This window comes from Camellia sinensis, chromosome 4 (assembly GCF_055761805.1).
Source record: "Camellia sinensis isolate YWXY chromosome 4, ASM5576180v1, whole genome shotgun sequence".
Classification (NCBI taxonomy): Eukaryota; Viridiplantae; Streptophyta; class Magnoliopsida; order Ericales; family Theaceae; genus Camellia; species Camellia sinensis.
Genome location: NC_138964.1, coordinates 110,834,304 through 110,861,381, shown reverse-complemented (window position 1 = coordinate 110,861,381; position 27,078 = coordinate 110,834,304). Strand labels below are relative to the sequence as shown.

Genomic DNA, 27,078 nt, shown 5'->3' with positions numbered 1-27,078 from the left:
AAAAGAAAAGAAAAGAAGTGGTAGCATGTCAGGATTCTGTTGATATTTCATCAAATTAAGAGGCAGTGTATATGACCACCGTCGAAACCCTAACCCTAGTTCTAGAAACCCTAACATTCTCCCCATCATCGTCTTTTTTGTCTTCTTCTTCTTTTTCTCTCGAAACCCTAACCCTAGATCTAGATATACCATTATCGCAAACCCACATCACCGCCCACCACCCACCGCCACTGCCATTACCGCCCACTATCCATTGTTGCCCTTCTCTCATCTTTATTCCCTTTTTCTCATTCTTCTTCTTCTTCCAAAACTTTTGATCGATCCACCACTGTCGCCAAATTGCAACCCATTGCCGTTGCCATCACCTCTCACATTTGCCACGAAATTGTGACCTACTGCCACCGCTCTCTGAAAGCCCTAGATTTAGGGTTAGGGTTTTCAGAGAGGTAGAGAAAAAGAAGGGGGAGAGAGAGAGAAACAAGAAGAGGAGACGGAGACTAGGGAGGCGACCAACGAGGATGGTCGTGATGGTGGGTGCCAATGACGGTGGCCGGAGAAGGAAAGCAAGTGGAGGCAGGCGGTAGGTGGTGGAGTCCAAAACAGTAATTTTCAAAGGGATATAAGTGTAATAAAAAAAGGGTAAATTACAAACATACCCCCTAAGGTTTACTTAAATTACAACAAAACTAACTATTTACGGCTTCAACTTTACAGCATACATTAAATGTACGTCGTAATTAGTACATTCTACGACATATTTTTTTTTTCTTTTGCAAGCCGTTAATGGTTTTTCAATAATGACATATATACCATGTAAGTCGTTAATTCATATATTTATGGCGTACAAAAGTATGCCGTAAAAAATGTATATTTTCGCGACTTAAAAAATATGTCATAAAATATTTGCACTCAAGACGACATACATTTCATGTTGTAAAATATTATAACTTTACATGGCATACATTAACATGTCGTGAAAACTTCTACAAAAAAAAAAAAAAATTCAACTCGACTTGTTTTATGACATGCAAAAGCATGCCGTAAAAAATGCATATTTTCACAGCATACAAAAATATGTCGTAAAATCTTTGCATTTAAGACGACATACATTTCATGTCGTAAAATATTATAACTTTATACGGCATGCATTAGCATGTCGTGAAAACTTTAATTAAAAAAAATTTGAATCTGATTTTTTTTTTTGTTTGATTAAAAAAACTAACAATTTCCAGCCAAGCTTCTCACCTTAAATTTTCCTAATTGAAGACAATGTAAAAAATAATTTATAATTTAGTGTCTTATTTTAAGGGATAATTGAACCCAGTGAAATTTTGAGAAAAAAATTTATATATTCATGAAAAAGTTTGTAATTTTAATTATTAATATTTTTATTGCTTCTCACTAATTTGTAATTTTTTTTAAAATTACCTTAATTTGATATTTTCTCTTCTTTTAATAATTTATTTATTTTTTGAATGTACCTAATCTGATATAGCTAAAAAGAAAAATATTTATAAAAAAATATAATACATATGAAATGTATTAAATTATATATTTTTTTGAATTTACTGTTTTTTTAAAAAAAATTAAAAATATTTTCCTTCTAAATATATGTAAATTATTTGAATTAAAAAATAAAAAAAATTATTTAAAATATTTAAAAACTTACAAAAACTAAAAAAAAAAAAAAAAAAAAAACTCAAAAACATTATTTTAAGCCCCGTTCACTACTCACTCTCCCTCCCGTTCTATCTATACATGTTTTTGCCCCCAAACCCCCCCCCCCCCCCTCGCTCTCTCGGCGTGCGTGCTCTCGAGCAGTGCCTTGATCGATCGGGCCTTTGAGGTAGGTTTTGATCAAAAGTCAGATATTTTTCTTCTTCTTATCTTCGGTTCTTCAAAGTTACAGTCAAATCTCTGTATATGCGTATATTTGTATATATTAGTCTCCATTGATCGATTTGTGATCGGTAGATCTGATGAGTTTTGAAGCATATGATCGATTCTTTGCTGTGGAAATGAATTTGGACTGTTTGAATATGATCGAATCAGGATAAATATGTGCTTATATGTTGTGTTTATTGATGGATTTGTTTGAAGTTCATCATCAAAGCTGGTTATCAATTGGTCTGATTGTAAATTTAGCAAAAATGATCTCTGTTTTTGTAGTTTTTTTATTTATTTATTTATTTCTTCTTGAATTGTTACTTTTAATGCCTTCACGGTTCAGGTATGGATACACAATGGTGCACATCTGCTTAAGGTGTCTTTAGGAACTTTAACCAAATAACCATTTTTGTTTATTTCGCTGAGGTGCTACCCACCCTAACTTTTTTTTCCACCTCAGAATTTTTGAAGGCCAAAGTGTTTGATGAATTGTGAAGTTTCATTTTTTGCTTTAATTTATTGGAAAGTTCTTTCGTGATTTTCATATTATCTTTTAGATGGATTGGAGTGTTAAAAATGATCTGTTGGTAAAATATCTTCTTGCATAAAACTCTGTTTTGGTCAAGTTGTTTGTAGTTCTTTTGTTTCTGTTTTTGTTTTCTTCTTCTTCTTCTTCTTCTTCTTCTTCTTCTTCTTCCTTCATTTTTTTTTAACACCCAAGATCAAATCTGTATTGCAACTTGTGTGATGCCATTTATTTCCTCAACACTTCTGTAACATATGCTGTAGGTAGTCAATCATTTACACGGAAATTCAAAGTGGAGAAGTTCAGTATGGGAAAAACTGGGAAGTTTGAGAAGCAGTAATTTCTTTATATTTAACATCTTTAAACTCTTATTTTCAAATATTTTTCTTGTATTTGCCTTTGGCACACATTCTAAAGGCCAAGGATGATAAAGTTTTTGTCCCTTGCATTTTTCAAGTTGTTATTTCACTTCTATCAATTTAACAGCTATCCCGCATTGCCTATTTATATCTCTTTATGTTCATGCCCTTGTTCTTGGGTCTTTTTGTCTGCATTATTGTTTCTTTTTCTTTTTATTTTTCCCAACTCTTTATGTTAAACTTCCACTCTTTGTTCCTTTATATGTTTTATTGCTAAATATAATTATCTTTTGGTTCTGACTGACAGCATCATTGAAATTCCCATTTGTAACCTCTTTCAAATTCAATGAGATATTGAGATCCAACTAGCACTTAGTGTTATCTCATTTTCGCCTCAACATTGATTGTTGTTGAAATTCATTTTCGATTTTTGTTTCCTTTAAAATCAATTGGGAGTTTATATTCTGCTTAGGATATCATTCTCCACACAACTTGTGGCTTGGAAAATGGAATTGCATTATTTTCTGCAGATGGCATTGACGCTTATTTGTCATTTCAAATATTTTTGTCTGTCTTGGTTCTTCTAGTCCTGCCTTTTTATCCTCACTACAAGTGCCTTTTAGTTTTAAATTAGCTGCCTTGGTTATTTCCTCTTTGTAATTGATAATTCTAGATAGTTAGGAGTAGCACGCAGCTTATGTTTAACTCATAGATAATAACATGGTTTGAAGCTGTAGGTGCATTTATTGCTGTCATGTTTGTGATCTAAATGTGTCGTCATCTTCATTTAGGGCATTTTCCCATCAAATTTTGTTGGATAGAAGAGGGCATTTTCTCATATCTTCAAAGTATCTTGGCTTGACGTGCATGTCCCTTTTTAGGTGGTTCACTTTTTCTTTTTAATCGGAAGGTGCTGAGATACTTCGGAAAGATGGCCATAATTGAAGGAAGAAGAAAGATGGAAAGACAGTGAAGGAAGCTCATGAGAGGCTCAAGGTTTGTGCGAAAGGATGATGCTTGTTGAAGGCAATTTTTATTTTTTAAGTTGATTTTGTCTACACCAGACCGAAGTTTGTGACTTTCAGGAATTTTGCACTATATGATATAATGAATAGTTCATGCTGTATATTTTTATTACACTTCCAAAGTAATTTGCTTGTATAATGTCCTTTCAGGCGGGGAGTGTTGATGTGCTGCACTGCTACTATGCCCATGGAGAAGAAAATGAAAATTTCCAAAGGCGAAGCTATTGGTTGCTTGAAGAGTGAGTGTCTAAAAGTTTGCCTTGCTTTTGTCGAAGTTTGTGTTTATTTTGTCAAATCTTTGCACTTTGCTTTCTCTCTCTCTCTATATATATATATATATACATATATATAAATCTGTCTGTATTATGGACCACCTCTGGGCAATTGCTTTTAATATGAAGTTTATCTGTTAATTAGTATTAGCGTATAAAAGTTGATTGAATGTAAATGCCTACTTGCAGCTTCTTGTGCATGTACAGGCATAAGTCCAGTCCTCTGATACTATTTAGCATTGAATAAACATCAATCGCTGAGTAGAATCTGGTTCGTTAGTTATATCTGCTTCTGGAACAGTTTTGCTGCTTTGGAAGTCCCATTACCTTTTTCTGTGAGGGAAAAAAGATGAAATATGGTTTAAAGTTTCACCCCTTTTCTTTGTCATACTAATCATTTTAATGTTTGGAATTACAGCCATGTCTATAGTTGTAAACTCATGTTAACTTGTATGAACTTCCATGAAATTGACTACACCTTGAAAATTGAATCAATTTATGGAAGTTAATGAAAATCTGACCATTTTTGTTTCCTTAGTTGTTATTTTGGAAGGGCTTTTGCTGCACATTCTCATTTGCTTCTTATTTGGTTGACACCTGCTGCAGGGAGTGCTCGAACATTGTTCTTGTACACTACCGCGAAGTAAAGGTTAGAAATTTATTCTATTATTTCTTTGTTTCTTCATTATTGAAGAAATTCACAATTGATAATTTGTATACCGTATCAGATGATTCTTGAGCCAATATATATTATACATAATGCTGGCTATTTTAGAATAACATCACTTTCCAACTTTCCCACCTCTTTTGTTTCAAGGTTTCTTGTTTATGTATAACTTCCACGTATTGGAATCTTGCTACAAAATATAATCTAATGTGTTTTGTTGCCCAACTTTTCACATCCGTACTAGTTTCTTTTTGGACTAATGGTCATTACAATGTTCATGTTACTCGTAAGATTCCTGATTTAGTGGCACTTCTATGATTTGGAAAGCTCCTCCATGGGTTTTAGTACGTTACATTGTTTTGTTTCTTGTTGGTGCTTAATGGATATTGGTTTGGCCATGGCTATTCCCAGAGTACTTAACGTACACTTTCATGTGTTTTTTTTTGTTTTTTGTTTTTTTGCGACAATAACAAGATGGTCACTAATACATTATAGGCATTTTTTTGGACTGGATTGGAAGTGGGAGTTTTCCTTCTTCTAGCTCTTAGAATCAGTGTGCCAAAGGTGGATTCTTGGGATGTAGTTTTGGTGGTAAAACAAAAACCAAAATTCATGTTTTGTGTATTTAAGAATTTGATGCATCTATCTACTTTTCTTCTATACTCTTTTTGTCTCCCATTCAAATTTTCTGGAACAATGCATGTTTTCTTTGAAGGATGCAACTTTTTATTTTATTTGGTTTTGTGATCTATAAGTTTTTGAACCATGTAACACTACAACAAAACTAACTATTTACGGCTTCAACTTTGTCGCATTAAATGCATATCGTGATTAGTACATTCTATGACATTTTTTTTTTGCAAGTAGTTAGTGGTTTTTCAATAACGACATACATACCATGTAAGTCGTTAATTCATATATTTATGGCATATAAAAGTATGTCGTAAAAAATGTATATTTTCATGACTTAAAAAATATGTTGTAAAATATTTGCACTTAAAACGACATACATTTTATGTTGTAAAATATTATAACTTTACTCGGCAAGCATTAACATGTCGTGAAAACTTTTGCCAAAAAAAAAAAAAAATTCAATTCGAATTTTTTTTATGGCATGCAAAAGCATGCCTTAAAAAATGCATATTTTCATGACATACAAAAATATGATGTAAAATATTTGCACTTAAGACGACATACAATTCATGTTGTGAAATATTATAACTTTACATGGCATGCATTAGCATGTCGTAAAAGCTTTTATTAAAAAAAATTTCAATCCAATTTTGTTTTTCTTTTTTTTGATTTAAAAAAGCTAACAATTTCCAACCAAGATTCTCACTTTAGATTTTCCTAATTGAGGACAACGTAAAAAATGATTTATACATTATTTTATAATTTAGGGTCTCTTTTATGGGATAATTGCACCCAGTGGGATTTTGGAAAAAAAATTACATATTCATGAAAAAGTTTATAAATGATTAATATTTCTATGGCTTCTCACTAATTTGTAATTATTATTTTTTAAAAAAAAATTACCTTGATTTGATATTTTCCCTTCTTTTAATAATTTATTTATTTTTACTTTTTAGATATGCCTAATTTGAATACAACTAAAAAGTAAAATATTTGTAAAAAAATATAATATATATGAAATGCATTAAATTTTATATTTTGTTGAATTGAGTATTTTTTTTAAAAATTTAAAAATATTTTTCTTTTAAATATATGTATATTATTTGAACTTAAAAAGTAAAAAAAAATTATTTAAAATATTTAGAAACTTAAAAAAAAAAAAAAAAAAAAAAAAACTCAAAAACATTATTTTAGCCCTGTTCACCACTCTCACAGACTCCTTTCATTCTATCTGTACATGTTTTTGCCCCAAACCCTCGCTCTCTCTCTCTCTCTCTCTGCGTGCGAGCTCTCGAGCTCTCTTCAAGCATTGCCTTGGTCGATCGCGCGACTTCGCATGACCTCACAATGTATGTCATTCACTTTCTCTCCCAATTGATCAATTTTTCTCTGTCTCTCTATCATTTTTTCTCAAAAGCTTCGAATTCATCATTTTATTTGAAGTTAGGGTTTGGTGAGAGCCATGGAAATGTAGACTAAAAAGCCAAATGCATTCTCAATCAATTGATCTCAAACCCTAATTGATCTCTACATGCTCCTCTGTATCGAACAATTCAGTGAGTTTGAAACTCGTCATACTTCGTATTTTTTCTTGTGTGTGTTTACTGGATCAATTGAAGCTTGCATTGATAATTCGGTTTTTTCAGAGGTCTGGCAGATCACTAGACAAGTCGATTTCAATGCTTCAGATGGAGCTGGCTGCTACTCGAAGTTCTCAAGAGATGAGGAGATCTGATGAGTTCACTCACATCTCTGAATTGACTCATGAGGGCTTGCCAAGGAAGAAGGCTTTCATAGTTATTGGAATTAATTCTGCTTTTAGTAGTAGGAAGAGGCGTGATTCGGTTAGACAAACTTGGATGCCTCAGGGTGATAATTTGATATTGTCTTTGTGTGTATGTCCTACTATATCTTCATTTCATGGCTTTCCTTGACTAGCTTTTTGGGTTTGATTAGGCGAGAGACTTCTTCAATTGGAACAAGAGAAGGGAATTATCATGCGGTTCATGATTGGCCATAGGTAAATCTCGTCTGCTTTTTCTCACAAGTTGGTTAGTTTAGTATTATTTGAAAACAATAGGAATTCTTCGGGCAATATGATCTCATTATTAATTTTTTGAAGTTGGATCCATTGCTTTTCCTTGATATAGATTTGTCAAAAGTCAGCTCCTGCTTGTGTAACAATAGACATTGTTAAACAAATAACTGTATCATTATCACATGAATTGCCTTTAAAAATTAAAATAGAATATCCAGGAAGTTTTGAGATGTTCACTTGTTATGAGAATGAACAAGTTTTAGATTATTCTTTGTTTACTGTATTTCCATTCCATTGGTGGTCAACAACCATAGTCATAGCACAAGCACAAATAATCTTTACGACATGCTGCAGGGTAATTTACTTTTATGTGCTGTGATGTTCTTTGATGAGACTAGAAAAAGACAAACTAAATTACCATGAAGATGTTTGTTTGTATATCTAAGAACTGCAGAACTATTTGGCCAATGAATCAATTGGTCAGGTGAACTAAATCTTAATTGATCTGCATTCCACGTTGGTGTTGGTGGACAAGTACAAGAAGCACTCTCCCGTGGACTTTGATGTCAAATTTATGTAAAGCTGCACTAGGAAGGAAATTTTGATCGCTGCTCCATATGGTTGAAATCACGGTTGGTTTGAATATGGTGAACTTGTAGTTCTAGGATTTAAGGTTAGGGAAAGTTTGGAGGTTTTTGTAGACAGAAACGAGTTGGAATTAACTTGATTTTTAGAATTATAAGCTGTAGAAACTTAAAAGTGTAATAAAATTTTTAGACAGCAATTATTTTGTCGCATGTAGATGCTGTAAATTATAGTCCATGAAAATTAATTAAAACATACTTGACCAAACAAGGTTCCAAGGGTTGCTTCTTTTAAAATTCTAAAGTTGTCTCCTCTCTTCTGATTGTGTTCCGCATCTTTTTCTTAACTGATATGTAGATGCTGTAAATTATTGTCTTAGGAGCCTTTGCATAATCATGTGTAAGAAGACAGTAGTTGAAGGGGATTTTCTCAAGGGTATGAGGTGGACAGTTAAAGTTTGATTTTCACCTTAAGTGCTTTAATAATGATAAAAGAAGCAAATTTAAAAAGAATTTATACTTACCAGAAAACAAGAAAATTTATGTTGAATAGTGACAGAATGACCTAAATGCCATAGAGCAAATGCTGGAAAGCCAAGAAACATTGGTGTTAGATGAGATATAATGAAATGAGTTGTAGCCGAAGGAGAATAAAAAATGGAAAAGAGTGAAAGGTATTTATGAGGATATTTGATTGAATGAGCATAAAAAATTGGAAAGACTAGAATCAACATGGGTACTTCTATAAAAATATAAGAGTAGCTTAATGGGTGATACATTGATTGAAATAATTCATGCATGATCATGCCCTATAGAAACTTTGATTATTGAACATAATTGATCATGTGACTTTCTGAGTAACTACTACGAGAAAAGGACACAGTTGGGACCAATATATTCTTTTTAGACAATGAAAGCTTCAATGTGTGAATAATAGACTACTATTGTCTTACTACCATGCTTTAAATAATGTTATTAGATCTTTTATAGAGTCGTTATTAGTTCTAAAATATTTTAGTTGGTTAAAAAATTTTAATTTCCAAATTTTGAAGTCATTGTTTTTTGTAGAATTTGGAGAATGTAGCATCCTATGGATTTGCAAATAATCTTCAGTTTTTAGTGGAGAGTTGAGTTATGAGGATTTGAGGTTGTGGTTGTATGAATTTTCCTAAACCTTGTGACGAGGGTGAGACACTTCTTCCCCCCTTCTTCTCCTCCTCTGTTTGAATTACCCCAAGTGCTATTTGCAGCTTATTGTTCATAATGCCCTCAAATTGCACATTTTAGCCCCAAAAGCCTACCAAACTAAGTTTAAATTAACCTTAACCCTTTCTCCTACGTATTGGTTTTCAATCTAACTATTAATACCCCAAAATTATTTGTTTTCTAGATTTCAAATAGTCTAATTCATTTGAGAAATAGAGATCTTTTAATTTGGGGTTTAGAAAAAGCAGGTCCTAACTCAAACCAACGCAGATTCATTCGAAAAGGATAATATTACTAAATGGAGGATACATACCTTTTGCTCTTGCTACAATATATTTGAATCATATAGGGCACCTGTGTGTATAATTGAGAATTATGCTGAATGCCAATTGTTTTGATTGGTGCAGTGCAACATCTAACAACATACTAGATCGAGCTATTGATTCAGAAGATTCTCAGCATAAGGACTTCCTCAGGCTGGTAAGGATGCACAGAGCTTGTATGTACAAAAAATGTTGTGGACAATTCACAATTTTTTTTCTCAATCTTGGTGCTCATGAGTCATGTTGTCTTGCAGGAGCACGTTGAAGGGTATCATGAATTGTCTGCAAAAACCAAAATTTTCTCCTCCACTGCTGTTGCAAAATGGGATGCTGATTTCTATGTTAAAGTGGATAATGATGTCCATGTCAATTTGGGTATACATTGTCCTTTTTCATTTTCTTTTCTTGTTATATTCTTTCTTCATTTTTTTCCCAATTTTGGGTAGCTTTTGTCAATTTTGAATTTGCTGAGTGATGCAGGGTGCATAAAACTGTTATGACCCTACCACTATTATATATTTTCCAAAAAAAATTCATGAGTTTACAAGCTTTGAAGAAGAGATTTCCTCTTAAGATGGATTTATTTTTCTACAAGTTGTTGAGTTTGCCATGGCTTTGCAGGAAGCTGGGTGCTTTTTTGTTGTTCTGGAATGTGTGCTTGCACTTGTTGCTGCTGCTGCAACATTTGCTCTTCGAATCCTTACAATTGGTATTGGGGTAGGGCCTTTCTGTATTGGCCAAGTTAATTGATTCTTTAGCTCGCTCTACTGCTCCTAATAATGAATTAGACTTGACTGGCTTGTGTTGTGTATAATCTTTTTGCTTTCATTTGTACATATAATTTGCTATCTGATCTTGTAATTTGTTTTTCAAGTACTAAAGCGGGCATTTTAGTGATATTATGTGTTCAGATATTGAGTTTACTCATGTAATGAACTTTGAATTTGCTTTTCTTCTCTCTCTCTCTCTCTATATATATATATATATATATATTAAAAATAACTTTTTACGACATACAAAATTATGCTGTGAAAAGTGTAATAATTTATGACATGCAAGAAAATGTTGTAAAAGATTATATATGGCATACAAAGTATGCTAGAAATATACTAAAAATAAGCTTTTACGACATACAAAATTATGTCGTGAAAAGTGTAATGATTTATGACATACAAGAAAATGTCGTAAAAGATTATATACGGCATACATAGTATGCCATAAATATATTAAAACTAATCTTCTATGGCATGCAAAATTATGTCATGGAAAGTATGATGATTTATGGCATGGCAAAAATGTTGTAAAACATTATATATGACATACAAAGTATGTCATTAATGTTTAATTTAATACTTTTTACAACTTTACTTGCATATCGTAAATGACACTCAATTTTTCACGGCATGTCATATAACAATATTTGTGTGCATGCCGTGAAAGAGTTTTTACGGCATGCATTGCAAGCCGTAAAAATTCAATTTTGTTATAGTGCAAACAACCTTTTGCCTTAATTTTTCCATCCTCTCCACCAATCACTCAGTGACTTAATTGAGATAGGAGCCACCCATGAAACCCCATCATCTTAGGATAGATGCCCAAACTTTCCAAACAGCATGGCAATCAATTAGGGAACGGTTTGATGTTTTAGGCTTATCATTACAGAAAAGACATAACCCAGAATTAGAAGCTATAGAGACACCAATCCTTAGGAGCCATTAACTCTTCAAAGCCACGCTAGCCATCCAAAATATTGGACTTTAAAGAGAGAAACACTTGACCACCATTCAATTCAGCTAGGGAATAAAGGGATCGAACTGAAAATTTTCCTGAGGGTTCTGCCATCCAGCGCGTCAAGTCCTTTTTTTTTATTATCGGTTGAGAGAAGTTGGATAGAAGGCTATAAAAGACACCATCTTTTTCTTTTTTTGCTCGTTCAAAGACACCATTTTTTTTTTCTTTTTTTTTTTTGGGGGGGGGGGGGGGGGGGAGAGGTTCTAAGTTAATGACACAACAGCAATTTAATTGAAAATGGCTCAAAAGAAGATGCTAGTTTGAACTAGTGTGTACTAGTCTTTGTAAAGTAATTAGATATACATATAATTTGTATAGCATTATTCAACTACTAAGCTTAAGATTGACTGTAGGGTGGAGATAAAACTTGACACAAAATTCAACAGCCAAACAGGAGGGATGATACCTCCCCTTCTCCACCAGAGAGAGAGAGAGTCCCAAGATTGTCTCTATTTGCCTATTGATGTGTCTTTCTTGGCATAGTGTTATTTCTGATCATTCATTTTCCTAGTGCATTGGTTTAGATGATTTTTATTAGAGGCATACACTTGTACTGTGGCTGCAGCCCTTGGATGAGTTGCTTGGGCTTTAGCGGCTGTGGCTGCAGCTGGTGCTGCGGCTGTGTTTTCTGCTGGTGCTTCAGTTGTGATTGTTGTGTTTTCATGACACTTGGACACACACTTGGATGCATAGACTTGATACTCTTATTAGTTTTGTTAATATAAATTTTATTGGTGGCACTTACTAACAATTACAGACACAAATGAAGGAGCTCGGAGCACAATCCAGTGCTACAGATGAGGAGATCTTCAAACAGGTTCTAGGGCTTGATCGACCTGGTCGTGTTTGAACAAATGGATTGGGTCCTTCTCTGACAAATGTCTTTGGAGGTGGATTTAGGCAATTACAAGAGCAGGCTCATCTCATCTAGACACAAGTCCAAGAGCAACTTAACCAACATAAAGTACAAATGGAAATGCAAGTGAAGGAGATGATGGATGCTATGTTTAGTCAGATGCAAGGTACAATCCAAGCTCAACAAGCACGAATAGAGTAGTTGGAGTCTCAACCGGCCATGGGTGGGCCTGTTGCACCAACTACTACACATGTGCATTCACAACAACAATCCCATGCATACCTCATCGTTTAATTGCCATCATTCATCCGAGGAAGTGAGTAAATAGTTAATCATGGAATTTTCAATATGGTATTTTATTCATGTTATTTGTTCTTGTCAAATGCAGGTTCAAATATCAGAGGAAGAAGAAGTAGATAGAGGACAAACTCAATGTCGGAGGGACTCTTTTTTGTAGTAAGTTTGCTTATCTGTCTACGTGGCTATTTATTTACTAATATTGATACTAATATCTTCTGTATAATTGCATAAGGCTTAGTTGGTAGAATTATAGTTTAAAAGTAGAATCGGTACTGATCATGGGGTTCTTACTGTTTGCTAGTTTAAAAGTAGTAACTCAAGAACATTACTTCATGTTTCATATTTATCTATTATCAGTTTAGTTCAATAATATATTTCCCTTCTTGATTTGGACACCTATAGGCTATATGTATATTAGTCACATAGATAGGGTGAGTAATCTTAACTATGTAGATGAAGGCCTCTGGATGTCCAAAATCTAAATTCTCCAAAGGCTTGTTTTTGCAGTCATTTTTTTGGAGTAACTGTCTAGGTATCATGAATTCTCTTGCTGGAACCTTATTTAATTTCTAGTGTTCATGTAACATAACCCATCTTTACCTCAAGTATATGCAATATCAATAGGCTAATCACGGTTATGATGCTCCATAGCTTAACATAAAGGTTAAATTCATAAGCAACAAGTAGAAAGGTGAATATGTGAGCCGATCACATCAGACAAGCATAGTTAACCTAGAACGTCATATCCTAAAGTAATGACGAGGAATAATTGGAAACTTTGATCATAAATATAAAGATTGGAGATTGAAAGCCTACTTTCAACCTAGGACATATAGGAACAACGAAATTTTGGGATGCTGCACAATTTTTTAAGTTTCTAAACCAGGTACCTTCAGATTTTTTTACGGATCCAAATCCTAGGGTTTGGATTGTTCATTATTGAAAGTTGTATATTTATTGAATTGGGTTAGTAGAATTAGTAGTTTTTTCATATCAGAGAGGTTAGGTAATTTTTTTTTTTGGTGACTTCAAATTTTATTCCACACAAAACACAAAGAAAACAAGAAACAAGGACCTACCCCTGCACACTAGAAACAAAAAAACGCAGATCAACACCAAAACAAAACAACAAAACAAAAAAAAGCTAGAAAATTTATTTATCAGGTATGTAGAATGGAACAAGGCAGCCCCCTGTCCATACAGATTTGCCAGTTTTGTAAAGAATTCTTAACTCTCTTGAAAGAACAAGCTCTAGCTCTAACTTCCTTAGCTATTCCAGCCACTATCACTTGCTTGTGACTAACAGACTGAGTAAAATTCTCCTGTTCCTCTCCAATCATACATGATATAAAGTGCAAGCCAAGGAAAGTTTGAACATAGTATTTCCCAGTAAAAGGACACGAGATTGGTAGCTAATTTTTGTAAACAAATCGGCCAATGCACAAAAGCCCATTTAGACACATTTCCTTTAAACCAAACAATAGAACACCATGGGACCACTGCTCTACATGGCCTCAGAGCTCCCCAAGCAGATTTAGAGGAGTAGCTACCCCTCTTTGAAGGTAACCAAACAGCTTTATCAGATCTGTGCAGATTAGGAATAAGGGTATGAGGTGTTAAAGCAATAACTTGCCGAATTGCTCTAATTCTTAATCTAGGCCAATGCCAGCATCTTACATTCACATAAAGAGCTCTACCAATATTCTGCACAATTCTACTTCCAAAATATTGATAAAGAGGCGCCACGGGATGCCGGTTATCAAGCCATGAGAAGGTGGGACTGCCATCCCCTATTCTGTAATGAATAAGAGGCTGCCCAATCTCTCTAAAGGTTGAATATCTTCCTTATAGTCCATGAGGAATCATTTGGACATCAATAAACCAAAAGCATTGATCCTTTAAAATATAGGTATGTATCCATTCAACTCAAAGTGAATCAGCCTTCATACTTATATCCCAAAGGTGTTTAATCATATTGACTTATTCCAAATTTTCAGCGATCTAAAACCTAACCCTCCTCCTTGTTTAGGAACACAAATACTCTCCCACTTAACTTTGGCTCCTGTTTGCTTAGGCTCAGAACCAGACCATAAAAAGGCTCTAATCAAACTTTCCACCTCCTTTAGAGTTCTTTGAGGTAAAATAAAAAGGGAACTCCGATAGATCTATACACTAAACAATACTATTTGAATAAGTCGCATGCTTCCCCCATATGACAATAGCTTATGTGCTCACAACTGAATCCTAGAGCGTATTCTGTCCTTCAGTTGAAGACAATCCCCATACCTCAATCTTGTGGAAATAAGAGGCACACCCAAGTACTTGACAGTTAATAGACCCTCAGGAATTGGAAGAACAGTCAGTAAATCAGTTTTTAAAACAGAAGAAATTCAGCAAAGAAGACAGCACTCTTCTGTAGATTAGGTTGAAGTCTAGACCATAAATGGAACTGATGTAAAATGTCATTTATAATTCTGAATAACTGAATATCAGCCCCACACAGAACAAAAAGATCATCGGCAAAGGCTAAGTGACTGATACCCAAAGATTGGCACTTAGGATGGAAAGGAAACTGACCGTGAGTCAAATTATACTTGAGAACAGCACATAACTAAAAGAAAAGGGTAAGGGGAAATTGGATCCCTTTGTCTTAAACCTTTTTCTCCCTTGAAATAACCTTCCAATTCTCCATTCAACACAATGGAATAACTAACTGTGGACACACATTGAATAACCTGAGAAATAAACCTAATTGGAAACTCCATATCAGTCATTATTTTGAGCAAAAAATGCCACCTTACAGAGAGGTTAGGCTATCATATATATTTGCTGCTTCTATTCAATTGGACCATCAAATCTATATGTATTATGTTTTATGGATCCGTACATGTTTAGGTGTATTGCAAGTATTAGTTATTTGATTCTCCTTTTTGATACTGCCTTATCTACAGATCCTATCCTTGTTTTTGTCTATTGTAATAATCGTGACTATTATGCGATTGTTACTATGTTTTTATTTTAATTTTAAAATTTTATTTACTGGTGCAGGAAACATTTGAATGAATCTTTGTTAGGGTACTAGTCTATCTCTGATCTTCCATGATGATGGCGGAAATCGGGCAGTGGTGACATCACTGATGCATTTTGCACTAATAGATGGGAATGTAATTTTTAATGCATCACAATTTTGTTATAGAATTGGGCCCTCTTTCAGATTTTTGAAAAACAAAGTTCTAGGCTTGTTTCTTATTTTTGATTGCACATTTCTAAAGCAAGGATTGAATACACTGTATATTTTTATTTTGATGAAAAAACACCCATCAATTGTAAACAAACAACACAAGAAACAAATTGGCCCTTTTTTTAATCAGCCAAAAGGAAATATATTGATTAATAAAAATGTACAAGTACAGTGAAATTACATCAATAACCTTACTAAGAAGGTACATGCAGTTGGCCCTATTATAGCAATAGTTGTGTGTGGTATTTTACTTAGTTATTGCACAGGAATAATGAAGTTATTTCTTATGTTTACCTTTCTTATTGATCATCTGAGGGTTTGGTTTTGTAACTATTGACTATCATATATGTTTGGAGGAGTTTAGGAGCAGAGAACGTGTATAAGTGCTCTCATTTGCAAGCGTATTTAGGACATTGAATATATCCAAGCCTAGCTAACTGCTAGAGACTCTCGTTGTCTTGACTATTGTTATAACTATTCAACATAGTAATTGGAAAGATGCCCTATGATTTACCTTGAGTAAGAAGCACAACTTAAGGTAAATTAGGTGGCATGTTTTCGAATTCCTATGTTGCATAGTTATAACGGCAGTCAGGGCATTGAGTATTTCTAGTTAGCCAAGTCTGGATACAATCACTATGATAAATATGCCTGCAAGCAGGAAGCACTCGTACATTGTCTCCTTGGAGGAACTCCTCCAAGCATATGTGACAGTCAGTGATATCAAAACCAACCTCTCCATCAATAGGAAAGGTAAGCACAGGAAATGACTCCACTGTTTGTGGATCAAGTCCTTGTGCAATAACTGGTGGTGCTAATCCTAAACCAGCTGCATGCACACGTCTTAACCAAATAATAAAAAAAACTACAACTAAAATTAAAACAATACAAACAATAATTATTATTGCAAGAGGACTATTTATTCCTTTTATTTTCCAAAAATTTTTATAATGAAACAAAGAAGGTTCTTGTAGTTTTGGATCTGTACCTTGGGCTGCTATGGATTTGAAACTGATGGAGATGATGATGGCCCAAATAACAATCCTAGAAACTTCAATCTGATTTCAAAAATTGATAAAAAGAAAAATGAAAAACAAAATGAATAAATAAATAATAAATTGATAAAAAAATAAAAAAATATTTATTTATAATATAAATAAATAATTAGAGTTATCTTCACAGGTTGTTATCTAACTATAATAGATAACAAGTTATGTCTTTTCATTATATGTTCACATGTGAAAAAGATTGAAAATTTAAGAACACTACACCCATACGCGACATAATGTAAAATGATAAAATTGCATATGTGACTTAGGTGATGTCCCACTTACATTTAATTAATTTAGACCATAAACATACCACTCTCTCATTGCCGGCCCCTCTATTGTTAGTTTAGTACACTTCTATTGTTTGGTTCAGTTCGGTTCGGTTTACGTTTCTAAAAATTTTATGCAATAATAAATATGATATATATTTGATGTTACTAAATAAATTATTAATAATTAGTTTAGTTATATTGGTTAAAACTTATCAATTTCACAATGATAGCTAGTCTTCAAATCTTATAAGAAACATTTCATATTTAAAATTTTTTATATAAAAATATCAAAAATAATAAATAAATATGTTACAGCTTGATTCAGTTCGGAACCATAATCAAAGCCTTGGAAGCGGGAACTGTACCGATTTAAACGGTTCCACCATTTTCAAACCCAGAACCAACTTAACTAAACCGATGATTTAGACGAGATTGAATTGATTTATCGATTCTACCGATTTTTTTGAAGACCTGTAACTAACAACTATTGACCACCATCACTACAACAAATATCAAACCCAAGAAACCCATTACCCCAAGATCGTGAATGCCTCCAAAAACCACCACAAACAACACCCAATTGTTGTCAACAAACCACTACAAATGAGAACTTGGTGTACTAAACTAACAAGGACAATCTCCTCCCATGGATTTATTGATATGGCTTGAAGAAGCCATTTGCCATTAAGCAGAAGGGAGTGCTCTTCATCATCCAAGGTCGTGGTGCTGTCTTGATTTTATGGAGGCTCTAAGCAAAATTTAAGATGGAAACTTATATTTTAAGTGTTTGAGTGATTTCAGTAATTTCATACTAATCAATTAAAGTGATTTTTTGTCTAAACTTTAAACTTTAAACTCAATTTTTTAAACTCAATTTTTTAATTTGTTTGATTTTTATAGAATTTTAAAAACACCTATTGGCTATCCTTAGACATTAAAAATCAAAATCCAAAAATATTTTAATGTAATTCAAAAGCTTGCATCAACACTTATAAAAGGGAAAAAAATGTGATGACCGGGTACGTAAACCGCCTCGTTCCTCTTTGATTTATGTTGGGTTTACTTTTGTTGTTTTTGAAAACTTTTCTCAAAATTCTCGTGCTTATTTATTTTGGTGTCGAGTTTCACATGTTTTGGGAGGGGTGAGGTTGGATCCGGGAGTTTTCAGTTTAGCTGGTAAAATTTCTGCCTGGGTGGCAAAGCCGCACGTGTGGGGGCTTGGGCCGCACGTGCGGGAGGTGAGGCTGCAAGCACAGAAAGTAGGGATGGTTAGGGTGCAACACTAAAATAATTGCACGTAAAACTGCAGGTGTGGGTAAGGGAGGGCCACACTTGCGGGGGTGGAGGCTGCACGTGCGGGGAAAGGCGTGCACATGTGGGAGTCCGCTGAGTTCGAAAATTTCCTCATTTTCTTCTTTTTGGGCTATGTGTATATCACTTTTTCATCATCTCTCTCTCTAAAGACACATTTCTCCTCCTTCTCTCTACTTTCCCTATACCAAACCTCACCAAATCTTTGATTTCTCTAAATTCATTAACATTTTGACCCTAGTTCCTCTACCAAAAGTTAGAGAACTTTTCGAGGGCTATATTGTGTACGGTGGAGATCGAGTTTCGACACTATTGATTTTGGGGCTTTCTTCTCTTTTTCCTTCAAGAACTTGAGATAGGAATTTTTCTTTGAGTTATATATACATTTTTACAAATTATGTTGTTTTTGGGACTCCTTGTGGTGTTAAACTCAGTTTTTGATTCATGAGTTGTGGGTGATTTTAAAAATGGGTTTCCATAATGTTTTCTAAAAACCCTTGAGATTTTGGAGCTTTGTTGTTGTAGAGAAGTGTCATCTTGAAATGATTTCTTTCAAAATGAGGAGGAAACCTAGTTTATGGAAACCCTAGAAACTTAGGGATTTTTGAGAAAATATGGTGATGTTATGAAATTGATATTTGACGAATAGTATGACAAATGTTGAAATGAGAAATTCCATGGTGCATGAGAATTAGTTGGTTTTGAAGTCGTTGTTCAAAATGTTGATATAGTCATGAAATGATAAAGTTGATGAAAATAAATGAAATGTGGAAATGTTGTTGATTCTCGATAGAGATTGATAGAGATTGATGAGTATATGTTTATCTTGTGAAATTGCACTGGAAAGAGAAATTAGAATTGTGATCGCAATGGAAAAATTGTGTGGAAGAATATTATAATGCATTGATATATGTTGCGTTGGCATTCAATTCGTTTGGTTATTACGAGTTTTGAATTAAAGATTGAAAATTTTGCATTGAAAAGGGAAATGTTTGTGAAATAAGATTTTCATTTAGTTGTTCTGGGATAAATACGTTGGTAAGTCCAGATAGGGGGTGTAGATGAAATTGATTAAGTTGGCCTGAGTGTCCAGAGTGAAAGACTGAAAACACGCGCGGAGGAGGTATCACGTGCCTTCCGGTTAGCTACTGGTAAAGTGGGGATTTGGTAGTGCTAGTTATGCCTACTTGCAGACAACAACTTAGGGATTACCTGAGTTGTATTTACCGCCTCTTGAACTTGATTTAAGATTATTGAATTGTTGAAATTTCAAGATTTCATTGTGCATGATGGCTTTCAAAAGATGAAGATGCGACTTTTTTTTTTTAAAAAGCATAGCATGGTATGTGCATTTCAATTCATAAAACTTGTATAAAATATATATACTTTGTTAAGAAGTTCCTATTGGGCTTGCTGCTCACCCAATGGGATTTTGTGCAGGAAAAGATGTGGTGATTCCACCAAACTAAGGGCGTAGATGTGTATGTTGAGAGCACAAGGCTCTTGTTTTGTTGTGATTATATTTGCAAGCCAAGAGCTATATTTGTATGGTTTCGAGCAACCATTTTGTGTAACCGGGCTTAAGCCTTGGACTTTGTAGCCCTTGAGGGCATTTATTTACTTATGACTGGATGTTTTACATGCTATAGATTCATGTACTAAAGTTGTTGAATGTGTAGTTGCATGTAGAACTATTTTGTAAATCTCTTATGATTATATATGCAAGTGTTGGAGATTATTTCGGTTTATCGTAAGGAGCGATAGTTGGTGTACTTCTATTGTGTATATTTTTTTGGGGTGTTACAAAAAAAAAAAAAAAAAATCCACAATCTGTCCTAAAACAAAAATCTACACCTTTTAAACAGGATATAAATACCATGCAATGATAGCTCGTCATTCCCTAAAATAAATCTAATAAAAAGTAATCATCTTCCATCTCACATAAAATTCTGTTAGAAAAATGAAAAAAACTCACATAAAATCTATATTATAAGAGATACATGGTAAAAAAAATGCCATAAATATCATGATTCAATAAATTTTAATTGGTATAATAAAGATAATTAAGCTAATTCAACATCCCTTCTACAACTGATGAGTTGCAACTTATGCCGAACATAAAATGAAAAATAAAACCTTATATTAACTTCTCTCTACTCTATAATTAAGCATATTATCTCTTATTCAGGTTTAAGCATGTTTAATCACTCACTTCTATTCTCTTCCTTTTTATTACTTTTTTTTCAATCTTCTCAATTATTTTGTCTTTTTTCCTTTGAGTTTAAGCATGATTCAAAAGAGAGTTCTCTCACTAAGTTTAGTGCCAAGCATCAATCACACATTCATCAAATTGTAAGCAATGTTCTCTCACCTTCGTACTTTGTTGGCTTTGTTGGTTGTAATCTTATTTTGTTGTTTGCAAAATTCACATGTTCATCCAACGTTTCTCTATACTCAGTTTGGTTTGTTACAATGAAAGTAGAATGGAATCAAATGTTCATTTCTTAATCTCCGTATAAATTATTTCATTTGTATTATATTTTTTATCATTTTTTTTGCTCAAAAATCTATGGACATTCTAATGAAATTATCATTTGATTCAAACCAAATTCAAATGAATCAAACAATACTTGAGAGAGGTATGTGCTATTTCCATAAAACACATTGTTTGGCAAGCCTTTTTTTTTTTTTTTTTTAAATACTTCAATCATGTCATCTATATTGATTTGTGAGAACTGACAAATAAAAATATGATAAAAATAAATAAATAAAAATAGATGGGTGCCCAAACAACAGAACTTCAAATGCAACCTGGGGGTAGAACCAAAAAAAAGAAGTTATGTTATCTATATTGATTTGTGAGAATTGACAAATAAGGATATAATAAAAATAAATAAATAAAAATAGATGGGTGTCCAAACAATAGAACTTCAAATATTTATTCCTAAATTCTCATAATTTTAAAACTCTCTCTTTCCTATGTGGCAATCTTCTTTGATTGCCTTTCATGTTTTCTATTTTTCTTCATATTCTATTTGTTTGATTAATTAAAATTAAAATTAATTTCATTGCTTATGGATAGAGATTTGAATTTCAAAATTCCTCCATATAGATAAACATATAAGAACTGAAAATTAATTTTATAGTCTACAGATAAAGATAAAAATTAAACAATTAATTTAAAAAAATTAATTCATAACTTATAGATAATTTTAAATTTCTTCTCATAAATAAACATATAAAAGTTGATAAATAACTTATAAAAATTAATTTCATGGCCTACAAATAAAGATAAAGATTAAATAATTGATTTAAACAAAAAACGAAATTACTCCTTTTTCCCCTCTTCATTTTGTACTTTAATTAATTTTATTATAGATAAACATATAAAAATTCATAAATAATTTATGAAAATTTATTTCATGACCTATAGATAAAGATAAAAATTAAAAAAAAATTATTTAAAAAAATTAATTTCATGACTTATAGATAAATAAACATATAAAAATTGATAAATAATTTATAATGATTAATTTCGTGGCCTACAAATAAATATAAAGATTAAATAATTGATTTATAAAAAATAAAAATAATAAAATTTAGATAAAGATATGATTTGTTAATCTATATATCTATTAAAAACATATATATCTAAATCTTTATTTTGATTTACTCATATTTTTTTTTCTCCTTCTATCACATGTTATCTTTTTTTATTTAAAATTTTTCATTTTATGAAATGCCCTTATCTATAACTGCTTATCTCCTATTAAATTCTTAACATTCTCTTGATAATTTTTGTTATTCGTTATTATCTACCAAGTGATAAAGGTCAAAAAAAAAAAAAATTTTTTTTATTGACTCTGAATGAGAAGAGTATTAATAATGAAATTGGTTCACTTTGAATCAGAAGAGTATTAATAATGAAATAATGAAGGCTGCATAGGAGAAGGCAACACAAAAATCTCACAAAATTAATTTTTGTCACTATATTTATCCAAGGTAATAATTTGATATTCTTTCTATTAGTTATTAAAAATAGTTTTTATTAGATCATTGTTATGTTTTTTTTTTTATTTATTATTATTTTTATAAGGTTGTCATTCCTTATAGTATGTAGTTGTTTTGTTAAGCCTCCAAATATTTATTCCAAAATTCTCATAATTTTAAAACTCTCTCTTTCCAACGTGGCAACCTTTTTTGATTGTCTTTCATGTTTTCTATTTTTCTTCATATTCTATTTGTTTGATTAATTAAAATTAAAATTAATTTCATTGCTTATGAATAAAGATTTGAATTTCAAAATTCCTCCATATAGATAAGAATATAAAACTTGAAAATTAATTTTATAGTTTACAGATAAAGATAAAAATATACAATTAATTTAAAAAAATAAATTTCACAACTTATAGATAATTTAAAATTTCTTCCCATAAATAAACATATACAAGTTGATAAATAAGTTATAAAAATTAATTATATGGCCAACAAATAAAGATAAAGATTAAATAATTGAATTTTTTTAAAAAAAATGAAATTACATTCTCATAATTTTAAAACTCTCTCTTTCCTAGGTGGCAACCTTCTTTGATTGCCTTTCATGTTTTCTATTTTGCTTAATTTTCTATTTGTTTGATTAATTAAAATTAAAATTAATTCCATTACTTATGGATAAAGATTTGAATTTCAAAATTCCTCCCTATAGATAAACATATAAAAATTGAAAATTAATTTTATAGTCTACAGATAAAGATAAGAATTAAACAATTAATTTAAAAAAATTAATTTCATAACTTATAGATAATTTACAATTTCTTCCAATAAATAAACATATAAAAGTTGATAAATAATTTACAAAAATTAATTTCATGACCTACAAATATAAATAAAGATTAAATAATTGATTTAAAAAAAAAAGAAATTACTCCTTCCCCCCCTCCCCCCCCTTCATTTTGTACTTTAATTAATTTTATTATAGATAAACATATAAAAACTCATAAATAATTTATGAAAATTTATTTCATGACCTATAGATAAAGATAAAAATTAAAAAAAAAATAGTTAAAAAAATTAATTTCATGACTTATAGATAAATAAACATATAAAAATTAATAAATAATTTATAAAGATTAATTTCATGACCTATAGATAAAAATAAAGATTAAATAATTGATTTAAAAAAAATAAAATAATAAAATTTAGATAAAGATATGATTTGTTAATCTATATATCTATCAAAAACATATATATCTAAATCTTTATTTTGATTTACTCATATTTTTTTCTCCTATCACATATTATCCTTTTTTTTAAATTTTTTTTTTATCTTATGAAATATCCTTATCTATAACTTCTTATCTCCTATTAAATTCTTAACATTCTCTTGATAATTTTTATTATTCGTTATTATCTACCAAGTGATAAAGATAAAAAATAAAAATTTATTGGCTCTGAATGAGAAGAGTTTTGATAATGAAATTAGTTCGCTCTGAATGAGAAGAGTACTAATAATGAAATAATGAAGACTGCATGAGAGAAGGCAGCACAAAAATCTTATAAAATTAATTTTTGTCACTATATTTATCCAAGGTAATAATTTGATATTCTTTCTATTAGTTATTAAAAATAGTTTGCATTAGATCATTGTCGTGTTTTTTTTTTTGGTAAGGTTGTCATTTGTTATAGTATTTCTTCAATCTCATCTCTAAATTTTCTCTTTGAAATTTTTGTTTTTTCAATAATAAAGTTTAAAATCAATTACTTATCAAATTTGTTTTGTTGGTCCTTATTTTATTGAAGGATTGAGACGAGTAAAACTTTCATATGATATATGAAATTAATGAATATAATACAAAGATGATAGAGAAGTACTACATATTTGTCAATATCTCTATGTTATTATTAGTTGATTTGCTAGATTATACTATCAATTTAGAGCCCATATGATTTAATTCAATATCTATGACTTTATTTGTATTCGACCATTTTTTCGTTGGGTAACTCATATAATTTTTTTTTTTGGTATATAATGATTAAAGCTATCATTTGTTATATTTCTTCAAGTACAATTCAAATAATTTTTTATCATTTTTTTAATAAATAAAATGGATTAAAACTATTTTCTTATATAATTTTTATAATCCTACGAAATTCTTATCTTGATTAATTTTTTTTAAAAATGATGTAGGAACTATACAAGTATTATTCAAACTATGTAGAATGATTTATAGTTTGATATGATATGCATGTGTCATTAATAGAGGAAATTAAAGATAAAGAGTTGCTAACATAATCAATTAATGATTTGTTTGAAAAGTTCTTTTTATGAGTAAGGTAACAAACTTAGATTAAATTTTTCTAAAAACTATTTATAAATTATAATTAAAAGTTGATATTTATTCATAATTTGATCCCACAATAATAATATACACCACTGATTTAAAAGTCTAAGTAAATTTATGATAACTTTTCTGAGTTTATAGAATTTTTCTCTTTTAATGTTTTGTTTAGTTTGATACAAGTTATTTATGTTATTAAGTGATTGTGATACTATTATCCTCAACAATTTTTATAATTAATAATTTTTTTATGCATATCAAATTTTATTGTGAAATTTTGTGGCTTAATTATTGTTAACATCTACCTAGATGGCTTAGCATCATGGCTTGTCACTATTAAGACATAATTTAATATTAAGATGATATATTTATCACACAAAATATATATAGTCTATATGTGTCTAATGTGTTCTCCATCCTTCTCCTTATTTCTTTTGTCTTTACATGAAATCTACCATCTTCCATTATTATTAGGGTAAATTATTAATAGATTTTAATAGTTAAATTTAATTCCCATCTATGCTATATATTAAGAAAAATAAGGTTTTTAACTTTAAGAACTCTAAAAGCTTTAAAATTTTAATCCAATTATATTGATTTTTATTTAAAAATCATTGGCTACTAAAAATTGAAATTTTAAGTTTAAAATTTAAAATTATAGTTAACAAAGAATTATTCAATTCGCATATCATTTAGGGGTTCAAATTTCAAAATACACATGATTTAAGGAATACTGAAAATTAAAATTTAAAGTTTAAAATTTAAAATTATAGTCAACAAAGAATTTATTGACTTCTATCATTTAGGGATTTAAATTTCAAAATACACATGATTTAAGGAATTATTTTCCATAATAAAAATATACTATATATTTTACCTAGCTAATTAGCATGAATCTACTATTAACAAAAAAAACTTACACGAGAAACATCTGTCACTGCTTTCAAAATAAAAGGAAGTTTACACAAGAAACATCTTCATCTCTACCAGAATAAAGAATATTCTTTACACCTCTCTCTCTCTCTCTTAAAATGGTGATTTTTAAGCTTTCATTGTTTAATTTTTTTTTTTTTTGCCTTTTATTCAAGTTTAATCATCATGCCCATCCGGCCTCTGTTAATAACGGAACAACAATAAACCAGACTCATATGTGAATATGACCATGAATGTCTCCTTCAAATTCTAAGGTAACTACAAATAGTTGTTTGTCTCGGTGCTAAGATTAGCTATGAGATTTTTTATATGTTTGTTATTTTTTAAGACATGTAATGGATCAATATATAATCTTTTAAATTGTTAATGTTATTAAAAAAAATTAGAATTTGTGATTGATTATAGCTCTATCATATAGATTACAAATAAAATAAAAAAAGAGTTGTATCTTTTATTGATTTTATATATGTAGTCCTTAAAAGCCAATAATTATATTTTTCATAATTTTCAATTTCAATTCTACTAAGTGAATATTTAATTTATCAATTAGTGTGTTTCTTAGGTATAGAGTATATTCTGATCCATATCTATATGTATACTATTTCCAAGCAAAAGAAACTTTTGATCTAAGAGACTTTAAGAATTTCAAAACATTAATATAAAATTTTAAAAGTTAAAAAATATAAGTGACATACAACTATTGGCAGATTAAACCGTATCTATAATTTTAAATTTAAAAACAAAATATTTATATAGAAAGTCAAATAAATAACTCTAATCATATCTAAGTCACATCTAATTTGATATTTGAAAATCCTTAAAAGGAAATTCTAAATTTAAATTTATTATATAATTTAAAATTATAAAAATATATACTTCAAAATATTAATCATTTTTTTAAAAAAATATTTGAAACTAAAAAATAAAAATAATTTAAAATTACTGACTTATCTGACTATATCTAATTTCAAATTCAAATTCAATAAAAAAAAATGGACATAAAATGTCAAAAAATAATTTTAGCTATATCTTTTTTTGTTAGATAGAAATATTTTTAGCTATTTCTAAACTATATTTAATTTTAAATTTAAATAGAAAGTCCAAAGAAAATTTGAATTATATATAATTTTAATATATTTAAATTATTTTTTAACTGTTAATCATAATTTATCAAATGGTCAATAATGTCAAGTAGGCATGTCATAATCTTATTGAAAATATATTATATTGAATAGTTTAAAATTTTTAAGTATTAACTTCAAATTAATAAATTTGATATAAAATTTCACTTGACTACCAAACAAAATATTCAAAAAATGAAAACAATGGTTTACATCTATTGTGAGTGTAACCCAATCTTACTAACTTTAAATTTATAGCATACACTCTTACGGGATAAATTTTTATGATCCATTGCATTTTTAGGCTAAAACATAGTTCATGAGTTAGTCCAATCTAAGCTTTGAT

General features: G+C 30.6%; 1 protein-coding gene across 10 annotated transcripts; it reads left to right on the top strand.

Annotated features, from left to right (window-relative positions):
• The first annotated feature begins 1,729 nt into the window (after positions 1 to 1,729).
• On the top strand, positions 1,730 to 15,818 carry LOC114271147 (beta-1,3-galactosyltransferase 7-like). Of its 10 annotated transcripts, none has more exons than XM_082865944.1 (13): positions 1,743 to 1,846; positions 3,654 to 3,768; positions 3,948 to 4,036; positions 4,676 to 6,718; positions 6,817 to 6,925; positions 7,016 to 7,238; positions 7,326 to 7,389; positions 9,605 to 9,677; positions 9,775 to 9,895; positions 10,142 to 10,237; positions 12,069 to 12,333; positions 12,556 to 12,623; positions 15,516 to 15,818. In XM_082865944.1, exons 6-11 carry the CDS (start codon positions 7,049 to 7,051, stop codon positions 12,110 to 12,112), a joined length of 588 nt encoding a protein of 195 aa, XP_082722070.1. In that variant the 5' UTR covers positions 1,743 to 1,846; positions 3,654 to 3,768; positions 3,948 to 4,036; positions 4,676 to 6,718; positions 6,817 to 6,925; positions 7,016 to 7,048; the 3' UTR covers positions 12,113 to 12,333; positions 12,556 to 12,623; positions 15,516 to 15,818. The 10 variants fall into 10 exon arrangements, with proteins under 10 accessions (XP_082722074.1, XP_082722076.1, XP_082722066.1 ...); XM_082865941.1 differs by having other exon boundaries at positions 6,813 to 6,925; XM_082865945.1 differs by having other exon boundaries at positions 4,623 to 6,718; positions 6,813 to 6,925.
• The last annotated feature ends 11,260 nt before the right edge of the window (positions 15,819 to 27,078 follow it).